The sequence below is a fragment of the Sturnus vulgaris genome, chromosome 6 (assembly GCF_052056855.1).
Source record: "Sturnus vulgaris isolate bStuVul1 chromosome 6, bStuVul1.hap1, whole genome shotgun sequence".
NCBI lineage: Eukaryota > Metazoa > Chordata > Aves > Passeriformes > Sturnidae > Sturnus > Sturnus vulgaris.
The window spans coordinates 13330135-13352382 of NC_142248.1; the positions used below are offsets into that span (position 1 = coordinate 13330135).

Here is a 22248-nt window from a genome sequence, read left to right on the forward strand (position 1 = left end):
CAGTAGCATCCTCCTCTCCTGGCGCTTGAAAAGCTCAGAAAAGCTGAAGCTGCTGCAGCTGCAGTGGTTGCAGTGCTCTGAGGTAGGGCCAGTGTTTTTCTTTTAGTTTGCAAACCAACAGCATTGTTGATCGAATGAGTAAGTGTTACCCCGTAGCATTTACTTCATAAATATTCAATAGCTGTTAATTACAAGAAAAAAATGGAGCTGCTGGCCCGAGGTGGGTGCTGAGATGTCACTAAAACGATGCTTTTTTTCATGAAGACAATAAAGAGGAGTAAGTGTCTCTGGCAGAGGGCATGAAAAAAGCAAGGAGGTTTTCACAGTTGTTCAAGGCAGGTTCTATTTTTCATAAAATGTTTAATTTAACAGTGACCTAGTTTTACAACAGCTTTCAGTGTCTTGGCTCTTCTTATCTCCTGTGTCTTAGCCTACATCATTAGAAGAGCAGAGCAATAGGCTTTACAGATTTTGTTAAAGCACACTAAATAAGGCCTTGCCGGGTGGATTAATTCTTCTCTCCTATTTTGTTTCAGGCAGTTGTTATGTTATGGTTTCTTTGTAGTTTTAAAGAGGTGTTAGCACATCTTTTATGGCACCTATTACAGATTTTTTTAAATGTCAGCTCAAAGCCCCTAGCTTATTTCATGGTACGTTTTTGACTACCAGACTGCAGAGACCCTCTTGAATTCCTCAGCCTCTTTACAGGATCCTTTGTTTTGTAAACATTCAATTAACTGTATGAAATTGGTGGCTAGCTTGACTAGCAAACTGTGAAATTTACAGACCGTAGACTCGTGCCAGCTTTCAGCAGGAGCAAGTTGTGGGGTGCCATTAAGTTTTCTTACCTTACTTCACCTACCAGAAGAAAAAAGTTATTGTGCTTCCTATCATTGTGACCAATAAACAGTAGGTCAAGTGATGCTTGCTCCCGTTTTCATTGTGTTCTACATTCAGTGCTCTCGGATACTGTTTCATGGTACCCCTCTGTGATTCCTAGGTTGTCTATATGCAGGTGTGCTTTAAAAACCCCTAATTCTCTATTGTGTCTGCTGTGTTCCATATGGATTCAGCAGAAAAAGGAAGCGATTAGAAAAATTGTATTTCAGCTATGCAACACTGAAACACACTAAGCTCGCAGAAGGACGTCCCTTCCACCTCCATCTCGGAAATTCTCAGGAAATTTTATCCTTTGAGGGTCAAGTGTGAGGAGCCTTGCAGTGGCTGAGTCCCTCCTAAAAACCCTTTAAAGAAGGAAACACAACGTAGGAGATGATGCCACATCTGCCAGGTTTATAAGAGTGTAAGTGCTTTCTCCACAGGGAGAACTTTCCTATGGGGATCTCAGCCCACAGAGGTTTCCATTGATCCGTGTTAACGTGTTTCACAGAAATTGAACATGTCAGACTGAAAAATGCAAGTAATGTACACTGGCAGCTGCAGAGCCATGACTTAAACAGTGTCAAGCCCAATGTGTACTTCTACACCTACAAGGATCATGCAAGCTAAAAGAACAAAGACGGCTTAATAAGAACCATTCAGAGGCAGCATGCACTGGCCTTGTTGAGCTTCACTTAATTCCTCCCTTTGTGCAAAGGGATTTCAGCTGCCTTTGCAAACATGAAATTTGTGCCAGCTCTAATGCTTTTTAAATTTTGTGTGACTTAGAACAAACTTCTTGATGACTTGTTATCATCAGGGGGAAAAGCCATAGTGGTGAATTTCAGGCATGGAAGAACTTGCATCCTGCATCTAGGAAAATCATATAACCAAAAGTATTGAGAATTTTTTCTTTTTTTTTAAAGAAAACTAAAGACATCAGGACATTAGTAGCAGCTCTTCTGTTCATTTTTATCAATAAATAACACTGTGGGAAAGTAAAATTCACAGTCTTTGTAAATCCACCTAGGAAAGTCTGAAAACCCTGTTTGCTGAAAGTATTGAAAAGAGATTTGTGTAAGAAGCTTTGCTTCTCTTTGTCTTACCTGGAAGCCCAAAATGGACAAAGAGCAATACAACTAATCCGAAGAGGAGGGATTCCATTCCCTCAATATCCAGGATCTTGCTCAAACATAGCAGAGGCATCCTTTTCTCTTCTATATGGCAATCTCATATCTGAAAAAGAGTACTGGTTGAGTGAGGAAATTAGCATGGTCTCATACTTTCCTGTGTTAAAGAGAGGACTGTAGAGGGGATTTTAGCTTCCTTTATAACATCTACAAATTTCTAAGGTCTCTCCATATCTTCTTTTAGTTTGTCACAAGATCAGTTTTTTATATCTATCAATGTTTATAGTTTTCTGTCCATTTGTCAAGAGCAGTCTTCTGCCTGCACTCCATCTGAACTTGCAAAGTTTTCCTGAACATGGTAGAGCTTCAACTTCTGACATTTCAGGTAGCCAAATATGAAAACTCATGGCACTAAGTGGAAGAAATGTGTGAATTCCTGTACAATTCAGGTTTTCTCCAGCTGGTCTTTACCTGCTGGTCTGGAAAAGGTGCAGAAGTAGTACTTTGAGTAAATCATAACATTCTTGACTTTTTTCTTCTGTGATATTGCAGAAGTTTCCTTTGGGCTTATTTTTCTGTTTGAAATACATTTTATGATGATTAATTACACAAGCTGTGGTGGGAACTGCTGCACAGTGGGAATGAGGAACCTAAAGTGTGGAGGAAGGCATGAAATATGTTTTAAAAACCCCTTAAATCCAGAAAGATGCAGTATGTGCCTTTCATAGTCCTGGTCATATTGCTTGTATGCTATATCCCTCTCTCCCAAGTATTTATCTGCCTTATTAGACTATGCATTTTTCACAGCAGAAACGATATCATCTCATGGTTTTGAAAAAGCCTTTACCATATAGAAGAAACTACAAATATCACCATGAGCTATGTTTCTCTTCTGTACTGACCAACACAGTTCAAGTATTGAAACGCATGTCTCTGTGTTTATCTATCTATCTTCACTTTATGTGCATAGATATATTTATATATAAAATCTTTTCTCTAATAGTTACAAAAAATTTGCAGGGTGTTGATGATTTATCTAAATCACATGGTACCACTTCTCCCTCTTTGGCGAATTTATGTAGCTAAACATCACACTGCATGTTCTGGTTTTGGCAGGGAAGTTTAACATTTGACATGATTTTGGTGAATATTCAGTTACTTCACTCTGTTTGTTTTAATTTTTTCCTCATTAACATCATTTAAACCTGAGCAGTCAAATATTTCTACATCTTGCATATGTAAAGTCCTTAAACTCACCTTCAAATTCAAGTGACAATTAACATTTCTTTATTATTTTTAAAATAATTTTAATTATTGTCCCACCTTTTCTACTGCTGAGAAAGTACTGCACAGAGAAGACATCTGACTGAGCTGGGGTCAGCTGTACAAGCATTCACTAAAATGAGTGGGCAACAGAAGGGCTCAAACAACAGATATTAGCCTAGGAAACTTGGTTTTTTCTAGGCTCACAGTAGGGACAGTGGGAAAAGACACTTGGGAGATTCAAAGCTGAAGCATAACCTCAGGTGCTCATAGCTATGACAAGAAGAATCTTTCTTTCTCTCTGCTGGGCACAAGAAGACCATAAGAGGGTCTCCATAGAGTGCTGTCATCCTTTCCTAGGTTTGTGAATCTCCCTTCCCTACATAGCCAGGAATCCAGAGGCCAGTTTTGCAAATCTCAGCACTGTGAAAAATGAGATTGATCCCAGGGCTCAGTTCTGGTCTCATCTTCCCCCTCTCCAGCCAGAACAGCTCCACCAGCACCTCTCTGCTTAAAATGCAGTCCTTAATTCAATGCTCAGCCTGTTAAGCTATGACAGTAAAGAGACTGGTACAGCCCAATTCAATTAAAACACATTTCAAACTAGTCTGCTCTGTTAAACTAGAATGTGAGAACAGAACACTTATACAATGCATAGTTCGAAATCATGCAGAGGGTTTAAAAAAACCCATGAGATTAATTAGTTTTTCCTTAATTATCAAGAAACTGCTTTAAATCTGCATTGCCATTAAAAACTCCACAAAGCTTTAAAAGATGTAATACACATCATGTCAGGATCTCAAAGCACCTTACAAATGATAATGAAACAGTGAATCTCCAAATCTTCTTTCAAGTAAGTACCTGTGGCAGGCATGGTTGAGAATCTTCCATCTTCAACTGCTTGGGTCACAATGTTTCACTACATGGATCAGAAAAGGTCTGGATTCTTATTTTCGTTTTTCTTTTATTTTTAATGTTTCAGCAAAATCAGTTTAACCAGCTTCAAGGAGATTTGATGAAAAAAGGCTTTTGACCATGTTAAATATATTTTTATAACTGAATATGCCCATGTTTTGAGACTATTGTTAAAAATGTATCAGGGAGATGGGCCTTGGTGACAAGGATATGCTATTCTGTAAAAATCTGCCCAAATTTTGACAAGTTACAAATTCTGAAATTTGCAACTTGTTCCTGCTTGCATCCTTAGAGACTGAAGGCTAAGCTAAATTCCTCAAAAGCTGATTGCAGTGATGCACATTCAGAATAATATGGTTAATTTTATCTAAATGTGTAAATTATTCAGTAGAAGGTGGGGGTCTGCTTCTTACAAATTTGTAGCATAGGAGGGGACTAAAAAATACTGAGTCTGTCTCACTGCTCAGGGTAGGCTCAATTATACCTAAATTTAAAAGTTCTTACAGACATTTAGTGCTGAAGATGCCATATTTATGCCACTATTTAGTGAAATATTATCTGTACAAGGTTTCATCCTAATACTGAAGATGAATCTCACGTTAAACAGGAGTCCTTTATTTCTTGTCCTCCATTATAGGTGCAGAAAGCAGATTACCACTGTTCTCTTTGGAGCAGAATTTCATATTTTTAAGTCTTTTACCCATTTTTCTGGGTCAGATTAGACACTATAACTTTTCTTTCCTTATAGCTTGTTTTTTCAATGCCTCACCATTCTGATTGCCCTCTTCTGGACCACCTCCAGCTGCTTCACATTTCTGTTGTGTCCACAGGTGTACACACCACTTTTGCTGATGTGTGACAGTGCTGAGCAGAGCACTCTGCACCTACAAAGACAGCCCAGAGCAGCATCCTCCTGTTCTGCATTAGCATAATTTCATTCTGTTCAGTTTGTGTTCTAGGAAACCTGCTAAATATTTTCCCACAGAATTGCTTTGAGAAGAGTTCCTTGATGTCGTTTCTGCAGTTTCTTGTTCCTGTCTAAATGTAGCTCTTATTCATCCTGAATCCTACCCACACTTTTCAGATCATACCTGCAATTTATCAGATCACTGTATTTTAATCGTCTCCTCTACAATACTTGCAGTCTCTTGCTGCTTGAAAGTATCTGCAAATTTAATAATGATTCTTTTTGTGTCATCATCCAACTCATTAATGAGTACTATGAGACCTATAGCAATCCTCTGTGGAGCTTCATGGAACTCATCCTTACATTTTGACAATGAAGTATTTGTAACTGCTGTTTGAGCATGGTCTGCTAATGCAACTCAGCACATATTTTCAGTACAAATATTTACAAGTTCGCAGTTTGCCTTCTGCAAAATAGTTGTTTAAAACTCAGTCTTCTTATTTTTTTAACTATTTTTTCACAGGAAATTCTTTTATTAAAATATTAACAGTACTTCAGCTTTGAAGGAGATTGAGCAGAGATGAAGAAATTTCATGTTTCATTCAAATACATAATTGTGGGAAGTATCTTGAGGTGTGCTTCTATTAGTATTCACAGAACACTAATAACTCTGTATCTAACAATACTAATAACTCAGTATCTAACAGAATCAATGTACTAATAACTCAGTATCTAACTCTGTTAGATACTGCATGTCTCTGTTTCTCATTGCTCTCCCTCCCAAAAGCCTTTTCCAGATTTAGCTCAGCAGCTGATAGCAATGTCATATGGGAAAGTGTAAGTATTGAAATATGGAAAAAGAAAGTCCTTAGTTCTCCATTAAGCCATCTCACTTTGAGTAAAATATTTGTATTGGCAGTGACTTAGAGATCTTGCACTAAGTTTTGTTCCTTTAAATCACATGTCCAAACGAATAATACTCTTCATGACAGGTAGAACGTATTTAGAAAAGGCTCACAGATCAGTTCATGTGTTTGTGAGCTATAATTTACCTTCACAAGCTAAAAAACCAGCTCTATTCACCCTGTTATAATCAGCTGGTCCTCCTCACTCTTTCAGAATATAAAAGAAAATATCTCTCCTCCTAGATGCTCAACTATTCAGTTTTTGGAACGATCAGGAAAACCCAGAAGTATTTCTATTGTTTCTACCTTTTGAGCAGGCTAAGTCTATTTTTTCTGCATGTCTGCAAATTTCTAAACTGCATCGTTCAAGTACAGTACCACAAATCAAAAGTCCAGCAACTACATTTGAAGATACAGCCTAGCTGGGATGTTACTTGATCCTACTGCCATGGGTGTAGCCTCCAACAATCAGCCCAACTCACCAGTTCACCAAGGTGAGGAGCACAAGTTCAGTGTACCCCTTATCTAATAGGCATCTGCTACCAAAATTCTCTCTTCACCTATGGCCTGGCCACACACATTCCCTGCACTCCCATCAGATGACTTAGTGGTCAGGCAGCTACGGGACAGGTCCATTTAGCTGGCAGATCCAATGGAAAATAAAAGTAACAAAGGAAAATGACTGCACCTGGAACAGGGGATCAAGACTGCATTCGAAACAGGCTACTAGGTTTTAGTTCACTTAGATACAACTCAAACATCTACCTCTGCCTTCAATCTACATATTTATCTCCTTCCTACCCCCTCTAGCCTTCATGCATAAACCCATGCTCATATGTTTTAAGTCATGTTTTTTAAATTATTTTCAGCAGTTCTCATTTTTAATCTACAGTTTAAAAATCTATGCTCCATGGCAAAACCCAGCCTTGGTTCTACCATGTCTTCCCTGGCAACACATCTTTTGAAAACAGAGGCACTTGTTTGGTCTTTGATTTTTACTAGACCGGTGTGTATGTTAATCTTCCAGTCAATTTCACAGGAATTTACATTATCAGAAATTAATTTCAAAGGTAAAAATACTCTGCTCATTCTCCAGCTCAAACTTGAAGAACTGTGTTATATGATGGGGATGGTGCACAGATCCAGCTAGTAGGACTTTTCTCCTACACAAAGAGACAGATTCACCTCATGAGATGACTTCAGATGGGCATGAAGCTAGGTGCTCCTCTAACACAGTTTCCCAGACTTCCTCTCTAGTCACCTGGGCAAGTAACTCATCTATTTTAGATCCAGATTTGATGACATGTGTGTTGCCCTCTGGAATTGACACCACTTCTTTCTTTTGGTGAGAGTCTGGACAACCAGCTTAGACCAGCTGTTAAAGGGTGGCAGCTGGGAGAGAAGAAACTCAGATGATGGAACCAAAAACTCTGAGACTTGGGCCTGCAAAGCAGTCTGAACCCCAATGGAAGTTTTGCACAAACCATTACCCTTCAGGATTGTTTCCTAAACCTGAGAAAATACCAAGCATTAAAGACTAGGCTTAACCACGCACATCTAGTTCTTGGGGGATTAAACCTTCTTTTTTTGGCATTTAATAACCTGTTACATATTTTTAAAAGAAAAATTGTAAAAAATGTGAATGAAAATGCAAAAATATCCCAATATTGCAGCATGCTTATAGATGTCATATAAATCTCAAGAAATCCAAGGTTTCTAGCTTTGCAGTCACCAATAAAATAAGGTCATGAGGCCAGTAGTTTAATGCATGACATATACAGCAACATGAAGTACCATACTAGGAAAAATTAGGACCAGCTTCAGAGGTACTTTTTGTACACAGCACTGGCTGCAGGCTTAGTCTGCCAGTAATATCAAACTATTTTTCTCTGTGACTGACCCTGCAGATGACAGTTTTCAGTGTCTGTACACTGCATTCCTAGTTACAATTACTGGACTGTAGAAGGAGCTTCCAAAAACGTAAAATTGATAACCACAAAGAAAACATGAGAGATGAAAATACAACTGAGAGAGACTAATAAAATTTCAGTCTCCATCTTCCTGACCAATTGACTTGCTGCCTTAGGCCATCCTTTCATGGCTAAAATGTAATTCACTGTAGGGAGATATCTACCTAGAGTTCACCTGATTGTCTTAAAGTTGTTTTTTCAGCACTATAGTGTCTAAACTCTGTATAAGACCAACATTTTAAAATATTCCTATGCAGGTCTTGATGTTTTAGCTATTGCAGTTTAAGAAGAAAATTTTGGCAATATTTTAGCAGCCTGCTTCATCAGTGAGTTTCAAATAGCTGGAAATTATCTGGTTTTAATATAGCATCTAGACACATCTCCACATTGAAAGCATTTTTGGTCCAAGTCAGATTAAGGTTTTAAACAGCCTTAGGCAGGGAAGAATACCATGGGGGGGATATAGAGGCCATGGGAACATTCTGTAGTCTTAAACCACCCATTCTCTATCCCACAAAATTATGCAGAGAGCACTTCTACAGGAACTGCTGAAAAACATCCAGTGAAAAAGAATGGAGAGTGAAATATTCTTTTGAGAAGTGTTATGCTGCCTGGTTGTTACAATTCATGTAAATACCACTCCTTTAGGAAAACTTCCTGGAGTGTCACAGGCTTAGTCTCTTCTTCCCTCAATGCTTCTACCTTAGTTTTAACAGGTACTACAGGTTCTGGAAATATATATGATGTAGGCTATATAATATGTAGGCTATCAGTATCTTCTCTTTTGCACAATCTCATTCTTAAGAAGAAAATTGCAATGTCTTTTGTAAGAAATTAACAACTCTACTTAAACATGTGCTTTCACAGATCTGGGACATTGCATGTGGGCTGCTGTTTATTGCAGTCTGATATTGTTTATTAAACTCTCCAGAAATAAAGACCACAACTAATTTTGTGTTCCATCAGGATTCCTATTTCTCATTCTATCTTTGTTTGGGAAGCAAATGCAATGCTGCTCACCATAACTTTTTCCTATCTTTTATTTTTCAAAAGCAAGTAGTTCTGTTCTTAATTAAGTCTCTTAACTGAAGCTCAGTCTAAATGACACCACTTATTCATTCATTCATTCATTCATTCATTCATTCATTCATTCATTCATTCATTCTCCATTGCCATGATACACCTGCTCTCCTCAGATATTACCCTGTTCGTGTACCCTCCCGCTCCCACTCCCCATCACCAAGGGTTGCCTATGACCATCCATATTTGGAGAACACGGTCTCCCATTCCTGGCACATCATGCCAGGACTTGGGACAGACCACAGGAGGGTGGCACAGCACCACCCTTTGCTTTCTGTTAATCAGACACTTTAATAAATGTGAGAAAGTAGAAATAAAAGGAAATCCCCTGAACACTTTTGTTATTTGATGAGTGAAGTGCTCAGTTTTTCAGCCAACTGTCATATACTCATACTTGCCACAACTGTCCTGTAAGTTATTTCTTTCATAAAGCTAGCATGGAATGATGCATTTCTCTGAAAATAAATGGGAAGATGTGCATCATGTTTGCAAGAAAACTGCTAACTCTGCTGCTGATGGGGCAAGAAAATCGCACGTGTTTCAATTCTGGCACTAGAAAAGCTTACACATTGGTTTTCTTTACAGTCCAGAAATTGTAACAACATTCCTAAACACAGATTTGGGTCCAGGTTTGCAGAATTCATATTCTGAATTCAGAATACACAGTTCATATATGAACTACCGCTCGTAAATACAGGGTAAATAAATGCAGTAAATACATCATACAGAAATACAGTTCATATACACAAAATTCATAGTTCCTATTCCCCCAGACCAAATTACTGTGTTCTGTCTGCAATGCTCATTTGTACAGAACAATCCTGAAGAGGCCACGGCAAGGAGCCTGGAACTCAAGATTCATGTTACTGCCTGGACACTGAATGCCCTCCATATATGAGAGTCCGTTCCCCCCAGGAGTTGCTGTTGCCCCCTCTGGGAGCTCCCCTTGGGACAAAGTTGCCAATAAATGTTGTGCTAGAACAAATGCTGTGTCTGTGAGTGTTTGTACATCACTGTTGGGAATTGTGGGCAGAGAGTGCTGCAGTAGAACTGCATTTTGCAGCAGAACTGATGCTCTGGTGGGCTCTGGCTTCTCTGATGCTGTAAATAAGACTCTCCCACATGTCCAGGTTCCTGCCCTAGGGCAGTTGGGGAAATTTGTCATCCTTTAGTGCTGTGAGCACAACAGATGAAATGTTCTGTACAGCACATGGAGCAGACAATCCTGGGCAAGATCTGTGTGACCTGAGGATCCATGCTCAGAAATGTCTTGAAGCAGTGGCAGGTATGGCTCTTATTCTATTCCATGGCATGCTCTTAAGGCTCTGCAGGTGCCTCAAGAAATGGGGTTGTCAAGATGTCAGCAGCAGTTAGAAGAAGTGCACCACCAGTGACATTGAAATCTGGGACTGGGGAATTTGGAGGACCTGGGAAACAGACTGGATCCAGGAAAAGCCAAGCAGTTAAAGCTGAGCCACACCAGCCCCCATCAGTCATCTTAGAACCAGTGCCACCAGGAAAGCACCTCAGGAGTTAGCAATTGGAGATTCTTCAATGAGAGATGCATAGCACCTGTTTGCCATCCAGACAATTTTGTCAAGTTAGTTTGCTGCCCATCAGGAGCTCAAAAACATGATAGCATTGAGAGTATATGAAGCTTCCTAAACCCTCAAGTTTATTATCCACTCCTACTCTGCACTGCAGGGTCTAAAGATATTATGATAAGGCAAAATGTAGAAACATGAGAGGCCATACAGGGAATGAAGACATGATAGCTACATGATAGCCAGATAGTCCCCTAACCTCCAAGGCAAAGGGGTCAGGTGGTCAAGAAGGAGGAAATGAACCAAACAGAAAATACCTGGTTACTAAGGTAGTACACAAGGTTTTGGCTTCCATGGCTAGAGATATACTGTGAGGTAGCTATTGGAAGTTTATGGCATTCACTTGACATAATACTATAGGAAAAAAGAGCAGAGGATGTGGGACTCAGCAAGGAAAGGGAAATCCTTGTGCAGAAGAGTCCATTTCTAAACAATCTCTCTGACAGAGCAGACACTGAAGACCACAGTGGCTACAAAGATGATTTTTGCCATGTCTTCCCCTTGCACTCTCAGGCCATGTCGAGATGCGCCGTGGAACCTGTGACATCACAGGACCAGTGTCACAATGGGGGCAGCTATCAACAGAACCAGCAGGTAACCCTGCTCCAGTACAGCCCTGGAGAGCAGCGAGTGCGCACGCAGACAGGAAGCTGTGCTGAATGCTGAACGAGGGCCAAACGGGAGCACCTGGGGAATCACTTCTCACCAGGCATCCAGAGGCCAATTCCTCGTGGAGCTGCCTTTGGCAGGGCACGGTGCTGCTGCTGGGGCAGCGGCACAAGCCTCGCAGCGTGCCAGCTGCCTTCGGATCCCTGGGGCTCCTGTCCCCACTTCCCCTATCAGCACCTCCCTCCCATCCCCAATCAACGCTTGCTCAACTCCTTAGGCCATGCTTGCCACTACATTCCTACTCTTGCTTGTGCAAGGCCTCATCCAGTATCCGCGGCAGGCTGGGGATGGGCTGGATGAGGCCACACAGGAGCGCATGCAGCAGCGTGCTGAGTATCTGAACCAGGAGATGACTCACCTGATCCAGGAGCTGGAGCAGAACAACCTGGGGCACAGTGGCGTGGCCTGGGGAACCCTGCTCATGTGGCAGTTCTGGGCTGTGACTGGAATCCTCATCCTACTCATGGTTCTGTGGTTTGCACGCCACAAAATCAGACGTGATCCAGGCAATAGCAGCTACAAGGAGAGGTCCAGCAGCGACTTGGCAGAGGAGGAAGAAGAAGGGCACAAAGCAGTTGCAAAGAAAGAAATAGAAAGCGACGATGCAAATGTGGAAGAGGACAATAAGGACGGAAATGAAGACAGCAGCAATGTGGATGCAAAGGCAGAAAGCAATGCTGGAAATGAAGCAAAAGAAGGCTATGATGATGCAAAGGAAGAAGTAAACAACGATGAGAAGGGGGAGGAGGTCAATGCTGCTGGAATTGAAGAAGACAAGCACGATGTAAAAGAAGAAGACAATGGCCACCATGTCAAAAGGAGCCTTGGAAGCCTTTTAGAGGAGCGCATACAGTTGCCTGCTCTGGACCTGGACAGAGGTTGCTCGATCGTAACAGACCTGATGGACAAACTCACACACATCTTTGGACAAGGCTTGTTCAACAGCTTCTATCCAGTGCCACAACAAGCCATCGGAGTAGGCAGCGCCTTTGAAGGCTGGAGTCCCTGCGCACAAGATGCTGTGTACTGTGTGCTTGTACCACTGAGTCCCCCTCCAGGACATGCCTTCCACCTGGAGCTGGACACAGCAGGGGCGCTCCCAAGGAAGTGCTGTGTCCGTGTGGAGCTGCTCTGCACCTGCACGAAGGAGCAGCTGGGGGAGGACATGCTATGTTTCCTCCACCACTCTGAGGAGGAGCTGAGAAGGAAACAGGACCCCAGCCTCCTGCACACCCTCTGCACTGACTTCTATCTAGATGTGGAGAAAACTGTCCACTGGTTCTATCGATTTGTGAGAGTAGCCTGGCTGCTTTTGCCTCAATCACACCATTGGCGTTTAACGTTGCAGCCCTCCAGCCGCTCCTGCAAATTCCAGCTAAGCAAAGACCAGGAAAGCTTCATGGTTGAGGTGATCTTTGGAGTGCAGCAAGGAGACTCAGATATCTTTGTGGGCAGCCAGCCTACAGAAGCAGGCATCTCAAGCACAACATGGCTTGAGACTTACGCCGTGGCAGAGGCAAAATTCTTCAGGCACATTTCCAGGCAGGTGCCTCACGACAGCTGGCACTGCAAGTGCCTGCAGCTCCTCAGCCGCATCCTGATGGGTGTAGGTTTTTCCAGCTATGCCCTGAAGACGGTGGTGATGCACCTCCTGAACACTGTGCCCGTGACACAGCAGGGCGGGAGGGATTTCCTACAGCGACTGGTGAACACCCTGAAGTACCTCCGCTGCTCACTGGAGACAAAACAACTTAACCACTTTGTCATAGGCAACGAGAGGTTTCCTACGGAGATCAGTTTGCCCTCCGACTTCCGGGCAGCTGAAGCACCCAACCTCTTCCAGCACCTGGCCAGCAATCCGGATGCCCACATGAAGGCCATGCAGGAATACGTTCGGCTGCTCCATCAGCTCAAGCAAATGCTGACCCACAACCGTTGAAAGAGATCCTCATGCACAGAGCTGTGCTTGTGGGGCCTCATTTACTATATATAAATACCTTCTAGTTAGTGAATTTACTATACATATTAGGACCCTCTAGTTAGCGAATTTACTGTATATATTAATATGCTCTAGTTAGTGCATTCAGCAATCCCAAATCTGTTCTTGTTATTGCTTTAATAAACTGAACTATTCCAGTATCTGGATTGTGCAAGCTCTTCTTGAACTCGACCAGACCTAGAGTATTTGTAAATTCCAGTAGTTGCGAATTTGGCACTGGCTGGGAGTAGGCCCTGTTATCAGCAAGCCTTTTTTAACAAACGCACACAATTCTCGCTCCACACTGGTTACAATGCTGTTACTCTCACTGCACGGGCTCTCCAAGTCTCCCGGGCACACAAGCCCAAGTTTAGCTGGCATATCTGCCTTGTCTGCCTGTAGCCGTGGAAAGGGGTTTTAACCCTTTAAGTGCAGCTGAAATAAGATGCACAGCTACATGGTCGTCTTTCATGACAGGAAGAAAGAGACAAGTTTATTCAGAAACACACTTGGTTTTATAGCATGACTCGCAATTCCAAGAGTAGAGAAAAGGTGATTGGCTCAGAGAGAAGGTACCCATTCCCAGGGCCTGGTCACGAACCACAACAGGTGTTCTATCTTTGTTATTAATTCCTTTTTATTTTGACCAAATTATCACCCTGGGAGAAATTCTCCCTAGCCTTGAGCTGGACAAGCTTATCGGCTGGGAACAGAGCTGAAAAGCTCCAGCCTGGAATATTTTTCAGGCTGTAATTTTCTTACTTTCTCAATATGTGTCCCACATCTGCCTTAAGCAGAGGAGTTGGATACCTTATCCAGCTCTTTGGACAAGTGGTAACTCAGTCTGTGAAGTTTTTGATGCCCTGGCTTCAAGAAATACAGCATGGGCAAGACCAGGATATAGAGAGATAAATCTAAATCTGTTTTTCTTCCAGAGCATAAACTAAACCCTTACAGCATATACTGCTTTTAATGATAGAAGCAAGGCAATATATTCTATATTCATCTCAAGATGATAAAGTGCTAGAGATTAATATCTTCCCCTGTACACCATCAGTCTCAGCCTCTGTAGGAAGGTGAGGAAAACCACCAACAGGGATCATCTGCCAAGCTGATCCTCCTCCCATGTCAGCAGAGAGTTGCTCACTAAAGCACATGCTAAAACAAGAAATCAATAATTAGAAATACCCCAAACCTCCTATGTGTTGTCACAACTAAGTGGAATTGGTATCTGACGCCTCTCCAACTCATGGCTTCCTGTGAATACCAAGAGAAGGGAAATTTTTTAAACAGTCTTCAAATCACCCAACGCACTGTTTAATAATTTCCAGGGTTTTCAAACAGGATGGATCCTAATTAAACCTTGCTGGTCACAATATCAGTTGTGGTTACGCAGTTACTTAAATGTTTCAAGGAAAGCAATTGGAGCTTTGTTAGGGATTGCTGGGCTTGAGCTCCACAAACTTCCTGAAGACAGGTTACTTAGAATAAAGATAAAAGTATCCCCTTCTTTCTTATTTTTTCATTGGTTGTCCTCTGTTCTTTCAGCATTCCCGTTACTGCACTCAGGAAGCTTGCACAGGACTCACAGGAAATTCCTATTATTTGTCATCCTGCAGACCATATACACTGTAACTCATCTTCTCAGTAAAATACACAAGACTTCACCCCCTCTATCTATTATCATGGGAAAATCTTGCCATTCTCCAAATTGTTTTTATTACCTGTTTTGAAGGCATTCTATGTTTCATGGATATATTTTGATGAGTAGCCAGAACTGAGGGCTTCATCATGGGAGAAGACGAGGTATTTTTCCAGTGGCAGCTGTATTTTTCACCCTCCCAGGGGAAGTGGCTATGCTTTCTGCTAGTTAATATTCAAAAAAATCTTTCAGAATGTGATTTTCTTTCTGGTTTCCAATCCTTGGCTTCTCAGCCCCAGAGGGAGATTTTTCTACCAGATATAGGGAGAAGCCTGGGAGCAGCTAAGATGAGGCCACAAGAAAAAGGGACTTCAGAGCCAGGAGAAGCAGTGCCACATCCCCTCCTTGCTGTGCTGCAGCTCCTCTAGAGATGCCACAGCCCTGGGACATTGGCCAAAATTGCACTTACCTTGCAGAGACTGGCAAACCCCACACATTGCCTGACTTAATGGAGAACATCAGCAGCTCCGCCTGCCAAAAAGCAGAGTGCAAGTTTTTGGCTGTTGGTATGAGCCCTCCACTACTAGAACCAAATCTCTGTGGCCTGAATACTGCAAACCAGCATGAGACCCCTTGTGTCTAAAGAGAAGGGGGTTAAATGATTGTTAATGGCAGAAACACACTGTCATCCTCCCCATTAACCATTTTGACAATGAATAAATGCAACTGCTCCCAGAAAAGCTGCAATTAACTTTCAACAGGAAAGTAAGTTTTCTCTCCTTCATATGATAAGTTGATCATTCTAATTTGTAATGTCACAGAAAGACATATCTTAGAATAAAACTTCAGTGTTCCACACTGTGCTAGATCTGTGAAGAAATAAATTTTCAAAAGAACTTTCCATGCTTTTCCTTCATAATGGGTGGGAATATTTCTTTAGTACTCCAAGTACCTGGGGAGAAGAAAATCCTATCCCTCTTCCCCTCAGGGTCCCTGAATCCCATCCAAAAATGGTAAATATAAAACCATCAGAAACAAAGATCCACTTTCTAACATGCTTTATTTCTTTTAGGGACAGACCAGTTATCTTTTCCTTGAGTTTATTTGGGGATTAATTAAACATAGCATGTATTAGACCTTATGTTCTTTCTTAACACTCTCCTAGGGAAGCTAAAACCTGGAATACACATGTATTCCATTCTGATCATTCTTGGACAACATATCAAAAGTAGGTTCTCAGGGAGAGCAGTAGAACCTACATGATCAGAGAATCATTTCCTAACATTCCAGTTCTTACAGGAGCTTGCAAAATCTGTCTCACCGTAGACCCACCCAGAAGGCAGGTTGAGAACGTGCCATCAGCCTTACTCTTGCTCTGATTCAATGCTGCTTTGACATTTTGCAAAGTGTTGAGTTGAAAGAAACTAAAATTGCTTTTCTGCTTACTGAAGATGTATCAACAGCACGTTGTCATAGTAAACTAAGGATGAGAAATGTCTGTATTCTTATATTCTGGATGAACGATGCCTGTGAGATATCTCCATCTTCTTGAAGTGCAAGAATGCAATTTAAAGCAGAGAAAGAGGAAAAAACTTAGGCAATTTGCAATATTATAAAATGACCTAATTAAAAAAGGAGCATCTTAACCCAGCTCTGGTCCAAGGAGAGAACATTTCTTGGCCCAAACGAAATGCAGCAGCAACAGCAGTAGGTGAGATTCCACTGTGACATTCAGATGAAGTGGCATGGGCTGGGAAATACAAGATAAATGAGGAAATACAAGCCAATTACTGTGCTGATACATACGACTTTGCCCACACGAAAGGCTCATTAACCCAAACAAGAAACAACGGAATATTTTTAATTTACTCAAAATGCATGCACCAGAGGAGTGGCTCTGATTTTCATTCAGGAAGGGATGACACAGGTGTGGACAATTGTTATGGCTGATAACTACTAACTTTGATTTGTGCAAAGATGCAAACCTCCATGCTTCAGGAAAAAGGCTGTGCCCTCAGCTGTTGCTACTGGTCAAAACTGCAGGGTGTCATTGTGCTCACAGTGCCCCGGCCCCATGAAACTGGGCCCTTCCCAGGCACAGCAGGTGCCAGACCTCTCCAAACCCAGCCCCTGCAATGCAGATACATGTAGGTACACACTCTGGCTACTCTCTTGTCCTATTTGAGGCCTGCAAGCACTCATAAATACTTAATAATAGTAATAAAAACTGCTCTAACAGGCATAATATTGAACAACAATAATATTGAGGATAATATCTCTCCAAAACTGGAACTGTAGAGAAAAAGGTAGATAAGCGTCACAGATCAAAATCTCCTCAGCCTGGTGATAGAGTTTTGTATGGGGGATATTCTGTTTAAATATCCAACTTAAGCAAGGTGAGCTTGGTGCCAAACAGTACTGTATGGAACACTGGCGATACCAGTGGTTTTGGCCATCTCTGTTAAAAGATAATTTAAACAGTCTAGTATTTTCTTCTAACTTGGTTTTAATAGCTAAAGCCCATCAGAACATAATTAATGTTTATATATCCACTCTTGAGAGCAAATTAATCAGTTCCTCAGAAAGACCATTAGGTTTTTTGCCTCTGTGCATTGTAACCAATTATGAATCCAAGATTCACAGCTATTAGCTTCACCTAGAAATTCAGAAGTTGCCAATATATGAATTGGAATTTAATAAAGAAAGAACAAAAGATGGACAAATTAATTCAGATGGAATAAGAAATGAATTTTGATGGAGTATTAAAAATAGCACAATTAGAAGTAGGAATGTCTAAGTCTCTCTCTTCTTTAAGTAGTTTTCATCTCATTTGGACTGACTCGGTATATCCATTTTATTCCATAGAAAAATCCCCATGATTCCAAAGTACAGAGGGATTGTGCTTTTAACGGTACACTGCACAATTTATATGTCATAGAGAGCATAAAGCCTAGCAGTTCTTGCTCTGTATTTGGGGATTCTGTTGTCTCCAAGAATCCAAGTTACTAATAGTAACAAAGCACTGACTCACAGAAAAATAGGAATAAATTCAATAGATGTTGGAGTATCTGTCTCAAATAAGAGATGGAAATGTGTAAGGAAGAGTGTGCATAGTGCTGCCCTTTAATTTTTTTTCTTAAACTGAAGTCACAATGCATAATGTGTGATGTCATAAAAAGCTCGACTTCTAATATTTCTTTCTCTATCGAGATTTCCTGGTAACATATCACGATACTAGGCCAGATGCTGTTTCCATATTCTACCTCTACAATTAGTTGATCTATGCTTGCTTCCAGTTTAGAATCACACTTCATGTTTTCATTACATTCAAATACAATTAATATGCTCTAAGTTGTGTTTTTAAGCGGTATAACTGACTGATCAGAGCTTATTGAAGAGCGTTGTGTTTGCTTTCCAAGGTATCACCTTTACTTTAATGAACAGAGTCTCTATAAGCTGCAGGACATGGATGTAAGAGATTGGTACTGACTCAGTTTCCTTAAATATTCCTCTCTAGGTTTCTTTCCATGTTTCCCCATATCTTTTGAATGCAAATCATGAGTAAGGTCAAACGATGGCTGTGTAGCCATTCCAAAAATCCATCTTGCAATGCTGGAGATTCATAGGTGAGCCAAAGTAGTGGTGACACAAAATGGCACCAGTATAGGGATATACTAAGTTTTTACACTGCAATAAACAGCCAAACTCTTTTTGCTGAAAAACTGGGCCAGAGAGTGAGCGATAGGGGCTTGGAGAGAGAAAGAAAGTGGGAGAGAAATTAAACAGCCTCTGGTATCCAATGCCTACGGATGACAGTTTCAAAAATATTTTTGGGTATATATTTGGCAGGCAGTAGCCTGCAATTTCCTTCTAGATACATATAAACAGCAAAAGCACACAGACAGCCTCTTTTTATAAGAGATATAATTATCTTAATTTTCATGCATGTACAAAGACAATTTACAAACTAGCTAAAGCACAGCTCCCATCACTGGCCCCTTCCTCCTCCCTCCACCCCAGGGCAACTTCCTGGGAAGCAGCTGGTACTCATGAAGTGGGAAGGCAAGACTTAAGACCAAGCCTTTTGGCATGATAAAGTGGAGTGGTTCATGACCCCCCTGTCCTTTCACAGCACCTGCCATCCCAAAGTTTCAGACAGGATCCTGGAATCCTGAGAGATTTAGGGGATGAGTTCCCAATGCTTTTAAAAAGATGTGAGTGCCTCTGTGCTCCAAGACTGATTCTTTAAAAATGCTGCAGTCACAGATGCAAAAATAATAAAGCCCGATCGAGAATTTCCTACATTGTGCAGAGTCATTTTGTGTCTGGGTTTGAAATCTAATTCCTCAGGAGAAAAATACTTTTTCTTTGCCTGAAAAATTTATAGGCATCCAAGAGAAAAGGAACTGAGGGATCTAAGTCAGAATAGATGCAACCAACTTCTGATGGCTCCTGTGTCAGCTGTGCAGGAGATCTACACAGCCACCCTTTCCCTCTGATCTGTGCTGGACACCCAGCTCAGAGAGCTGAGGGAAGAAAAGAGGGGCAGGAACTAAGGAGAGAGAAGACACAACAGCAAGGGAAGAGGAGTGAGGTACACAGTCCTTGAGAGGAAGTCTCAGCCTGGGTGGAGGTAGTGAAGCAGATAAAAAGCATAAATGAAGAGGCTCATTGGTATGGCCACACTGCAGTGGCTGCAGGCTGGCTAAGGAAGCTCTGTATGGCAGATCATCTCTGCTGTCTGAGATGCTGCTGCTGGTTCTGCCAGCAACTTTATCTGGGGATAAAGAACAAAGTCAGGAGAAGAGGGGAAGCAAGGATGCAGGGAGTTGCCTCCTGCCACCTTCTAACATCAAATGGCTGCAAGACTCCAGGCTGGGAAGCCTTTGAAGTGTGATTCATCTCCTAAGCTACTAAAGTGGGCAAGCCTTTTTCACTGAAAACTAGAAAAATTATCATCAAACGAATCTCACCACTCTAAATGGAAAGCCATAATCCATGAGTGGAAATCAAGACCTGCTGAATCCAGCAAACATATACTCAGAAGAATACCTGAGCTGTATGAAATGGGCAGGAAGAGGAACAGCAATGTTCTTCATGACTTTTCTTCCACTTCCAAGGATTTGCCATGTGTCACGATCCTGGCTAATCATTTGAAACGCAGGCAGATCTGGATCACCTCTAGAGCAGTGCACATAAAACAGGGAGGCTCATAAAGCTAAGAGCCAACCCCACTGTCCTTCTTAAGCTCTTCATACCACTCATGTTTCAGCAGGGCATGGATTTCACATAGGACTGATATGTATGCATTACCAGTTTGGATGTTGATTTAACTTTTTTTGACCTAACATACTATTGCCACACACAAAAAGAAAAAGACCCATGCAGCTGTAAACAGACTGAATTCAATCAGAATTTTAACCTCATACAAATGACTGTCACACAGTGAACCCTGAGATGGATGTACAAAAAATACAATTGAAATTAAAACGTGAGATAGTAGCTCAGAAAGCAGACTGATAAGTAATATCTGAATTAACTAGCCTCCTAGCTACATGAATGAACAGTAATTATAGGTATCATGAAACAGAGTCACAGAGTGTAACTGCACTGTAATTATATTTGCTTTATGAAAGGGTGACCCAGGTATTACACTGATAAATGAGATGAAAAGCAGAAAAATCCCAGCTCAGGATCCAAGCAGGTGGAACAAAGCCACAATGATACCTATTCAGCAGCTTTTACTGCCTTACCATCTCCCTGCCAGAGGAATATTCCAAACATCTCTGGAGGGACAGTGCTGGTGCATGTATCAGTACTGGGATTACATTCACACTGCTCTGCCTTAGTATCATCCCTGAAATTGCTACCCTAAGCTATAAACAGTGACAGGCAAACTCCATAACAAGTGTAAACTGTCAGCTACACAAATTCCATTTTTTCCCCACAGTATATTTGGTTCTATTAAGCTTAAAGTTAAATGCACATTTACTGGGCTAATGACAAGGCACTCTGTTCCTCCTGGTCATTTCTGCCTAAAGATAAAGAACTGGAAGAAGGAAAAGACATTGTTTTTTGTTGGGTTTATGATTCTTGGATTTTATATATTGCTTTTGCATTAACAAAACTTTGCTGTTTATCTCAGACCTTTCCAGTACCTGGCCAGATCAGAAGAGACATGGGAAACACCTCAATACACACTAAGAAAAAGAGAAGTGGGAGAAAAGAAAGCAGGGAAAGTAGTCTTCAAAGAATGGAGACAGGACAGGAGAAGGAAATGGAGTGAATCAAGTACATCCCAATAGGACTTAAAGATGCCCCCTCCAAACTGCAAACATTTCCAGTCACAGGCATGGTATGTTTTTTGCCTTTATTCCTAAACCTAAAAGAAGCTGTTTGAACTTGTGTAACACTGCCATCCAGTGCTGCTGGTGTGTCCCACGCTGCAGCCCCACCTCTGCACCCTGAGCTGGCCCATCCAAGAGCAAGGCCACCATCTCAACAGGACCCAGTTATCACCATGCTGGGGGCAATCTTCCAAGCTGTATTCCCTTACCTGTGCAAGTCCTGGCATGACTCTAACCCACTGGATGAAGACAGAATTGGAGAGCACAGCTATCCTCAGTCACTGGGACATCTGAAGCACTGTAGATCACATAATCTCAAAAGGTGAACCCACCCACACATTTTCACCTCTGTTCTCCAGTTTTTTAACAACTCTAGAAGGAAGGTTTCTTATTTGATAAATACAATGATAAGCTGCTTGCTCTGGGGCTTGAGAACTGTGGTGTAACTGGTATCCTTCTAGGAACAGGGCATGGTTGTTCAGCCTGCAAGGGAGACAGAATAACAGCCATGAGGATGCATGAGGTTAGGTTTTGCTCTAATGGTCAACATAGTTAAATTTGAGGAGAGGCAGATTTCCTAGTTTTTTAATAAATAAAAAGTTTCATATATCTCAAGCAGCCAGAAGGGATACGCTCAGACATTTTTCAGTGTGGCCTTGGGTTTTTTTTCTTTGAACTTGTTAAAACCCTCAGACTCATATTTTGGGACCCATTTCAGGACCTGTCTCATAATAAATACAATAGGTTTATTAATGCAATACCAAATAACTTACATGCCTCAGCACATGTAAAAGACAGTCTCTGTCCTCCTGTAGCTTCAAAGAAGAGCTTTTTGGTTTTGCAGCACTAGTTCAGAACTCCCTGCAAGTGTCTCCCAGGCCAGCTCACTCCCTTTAGCAGAGGAACAGATTTCTTCTGGATTTATCAACCTTCATCACAGATGTCTGGAACGTTTTCAC

The 22248-nt window shown here is 41.4% G+C and overlaps 1 protein-coding gene and 1 long non-coding RNA gene across 2 annotated transcripts; one reads left to right on the forward strand and one right to left on the reverse strand.

The window, feature by feature from the left end:
* Positions 1-11169: 11169 nt before the first annotated feature.
* On the forward strand, positions 11170-13261 carry LOC106848948 (inositol 1,4,5-trisphosphate receptor-interacting protein-like 1). Its single transcript, XM_014869206.2, has 2 exons — positions 11170-11247; positions 11540-13261. The coding sequence occupies exons 1-2, from the start codon at positions 11170-11172 to the stop codon at positions 13259-13261; spliced, it is 1800 nt and encodes a 599-aa protein (XP_014724692.2).
* A 1142-nt stretch (positions 13262-14403) lies between these two features.
* On the reverse strand, positions 14404-21822 carry LOC148223319 (uncharacterized). Its single transcript, XR_015804321.1, has 3 exons — positions 21499-21822; positions 15412-15473; positions 14404-14458 (listed from the first exon to the last, which is right to left on the reverse strand). It is a non-coding gene; the product is annotated as an uncharacterized LOC148223319 (long non-coding RNA).
* Between the last annotated feature and the right edge of the window lie 426 nt (positions 21823-22248).

Bases quoted from the DNA above. Each gene is read 5' to 3' on its own strand.
- LOC106848948 (XM_014869206.2), top strand. From the start codon at position 11,170: ATGTCGAGATGCGCCGTGGAACCTGTGACATCACAGGACCAGTGTCAC. The intron at 11,248-11,539 runs GTAACCCTGCTC...TCAACTCCTTAG, and splicing joins GCTATCAACAGAACCAGCAG to GCCATGCTTGCCACTACATT.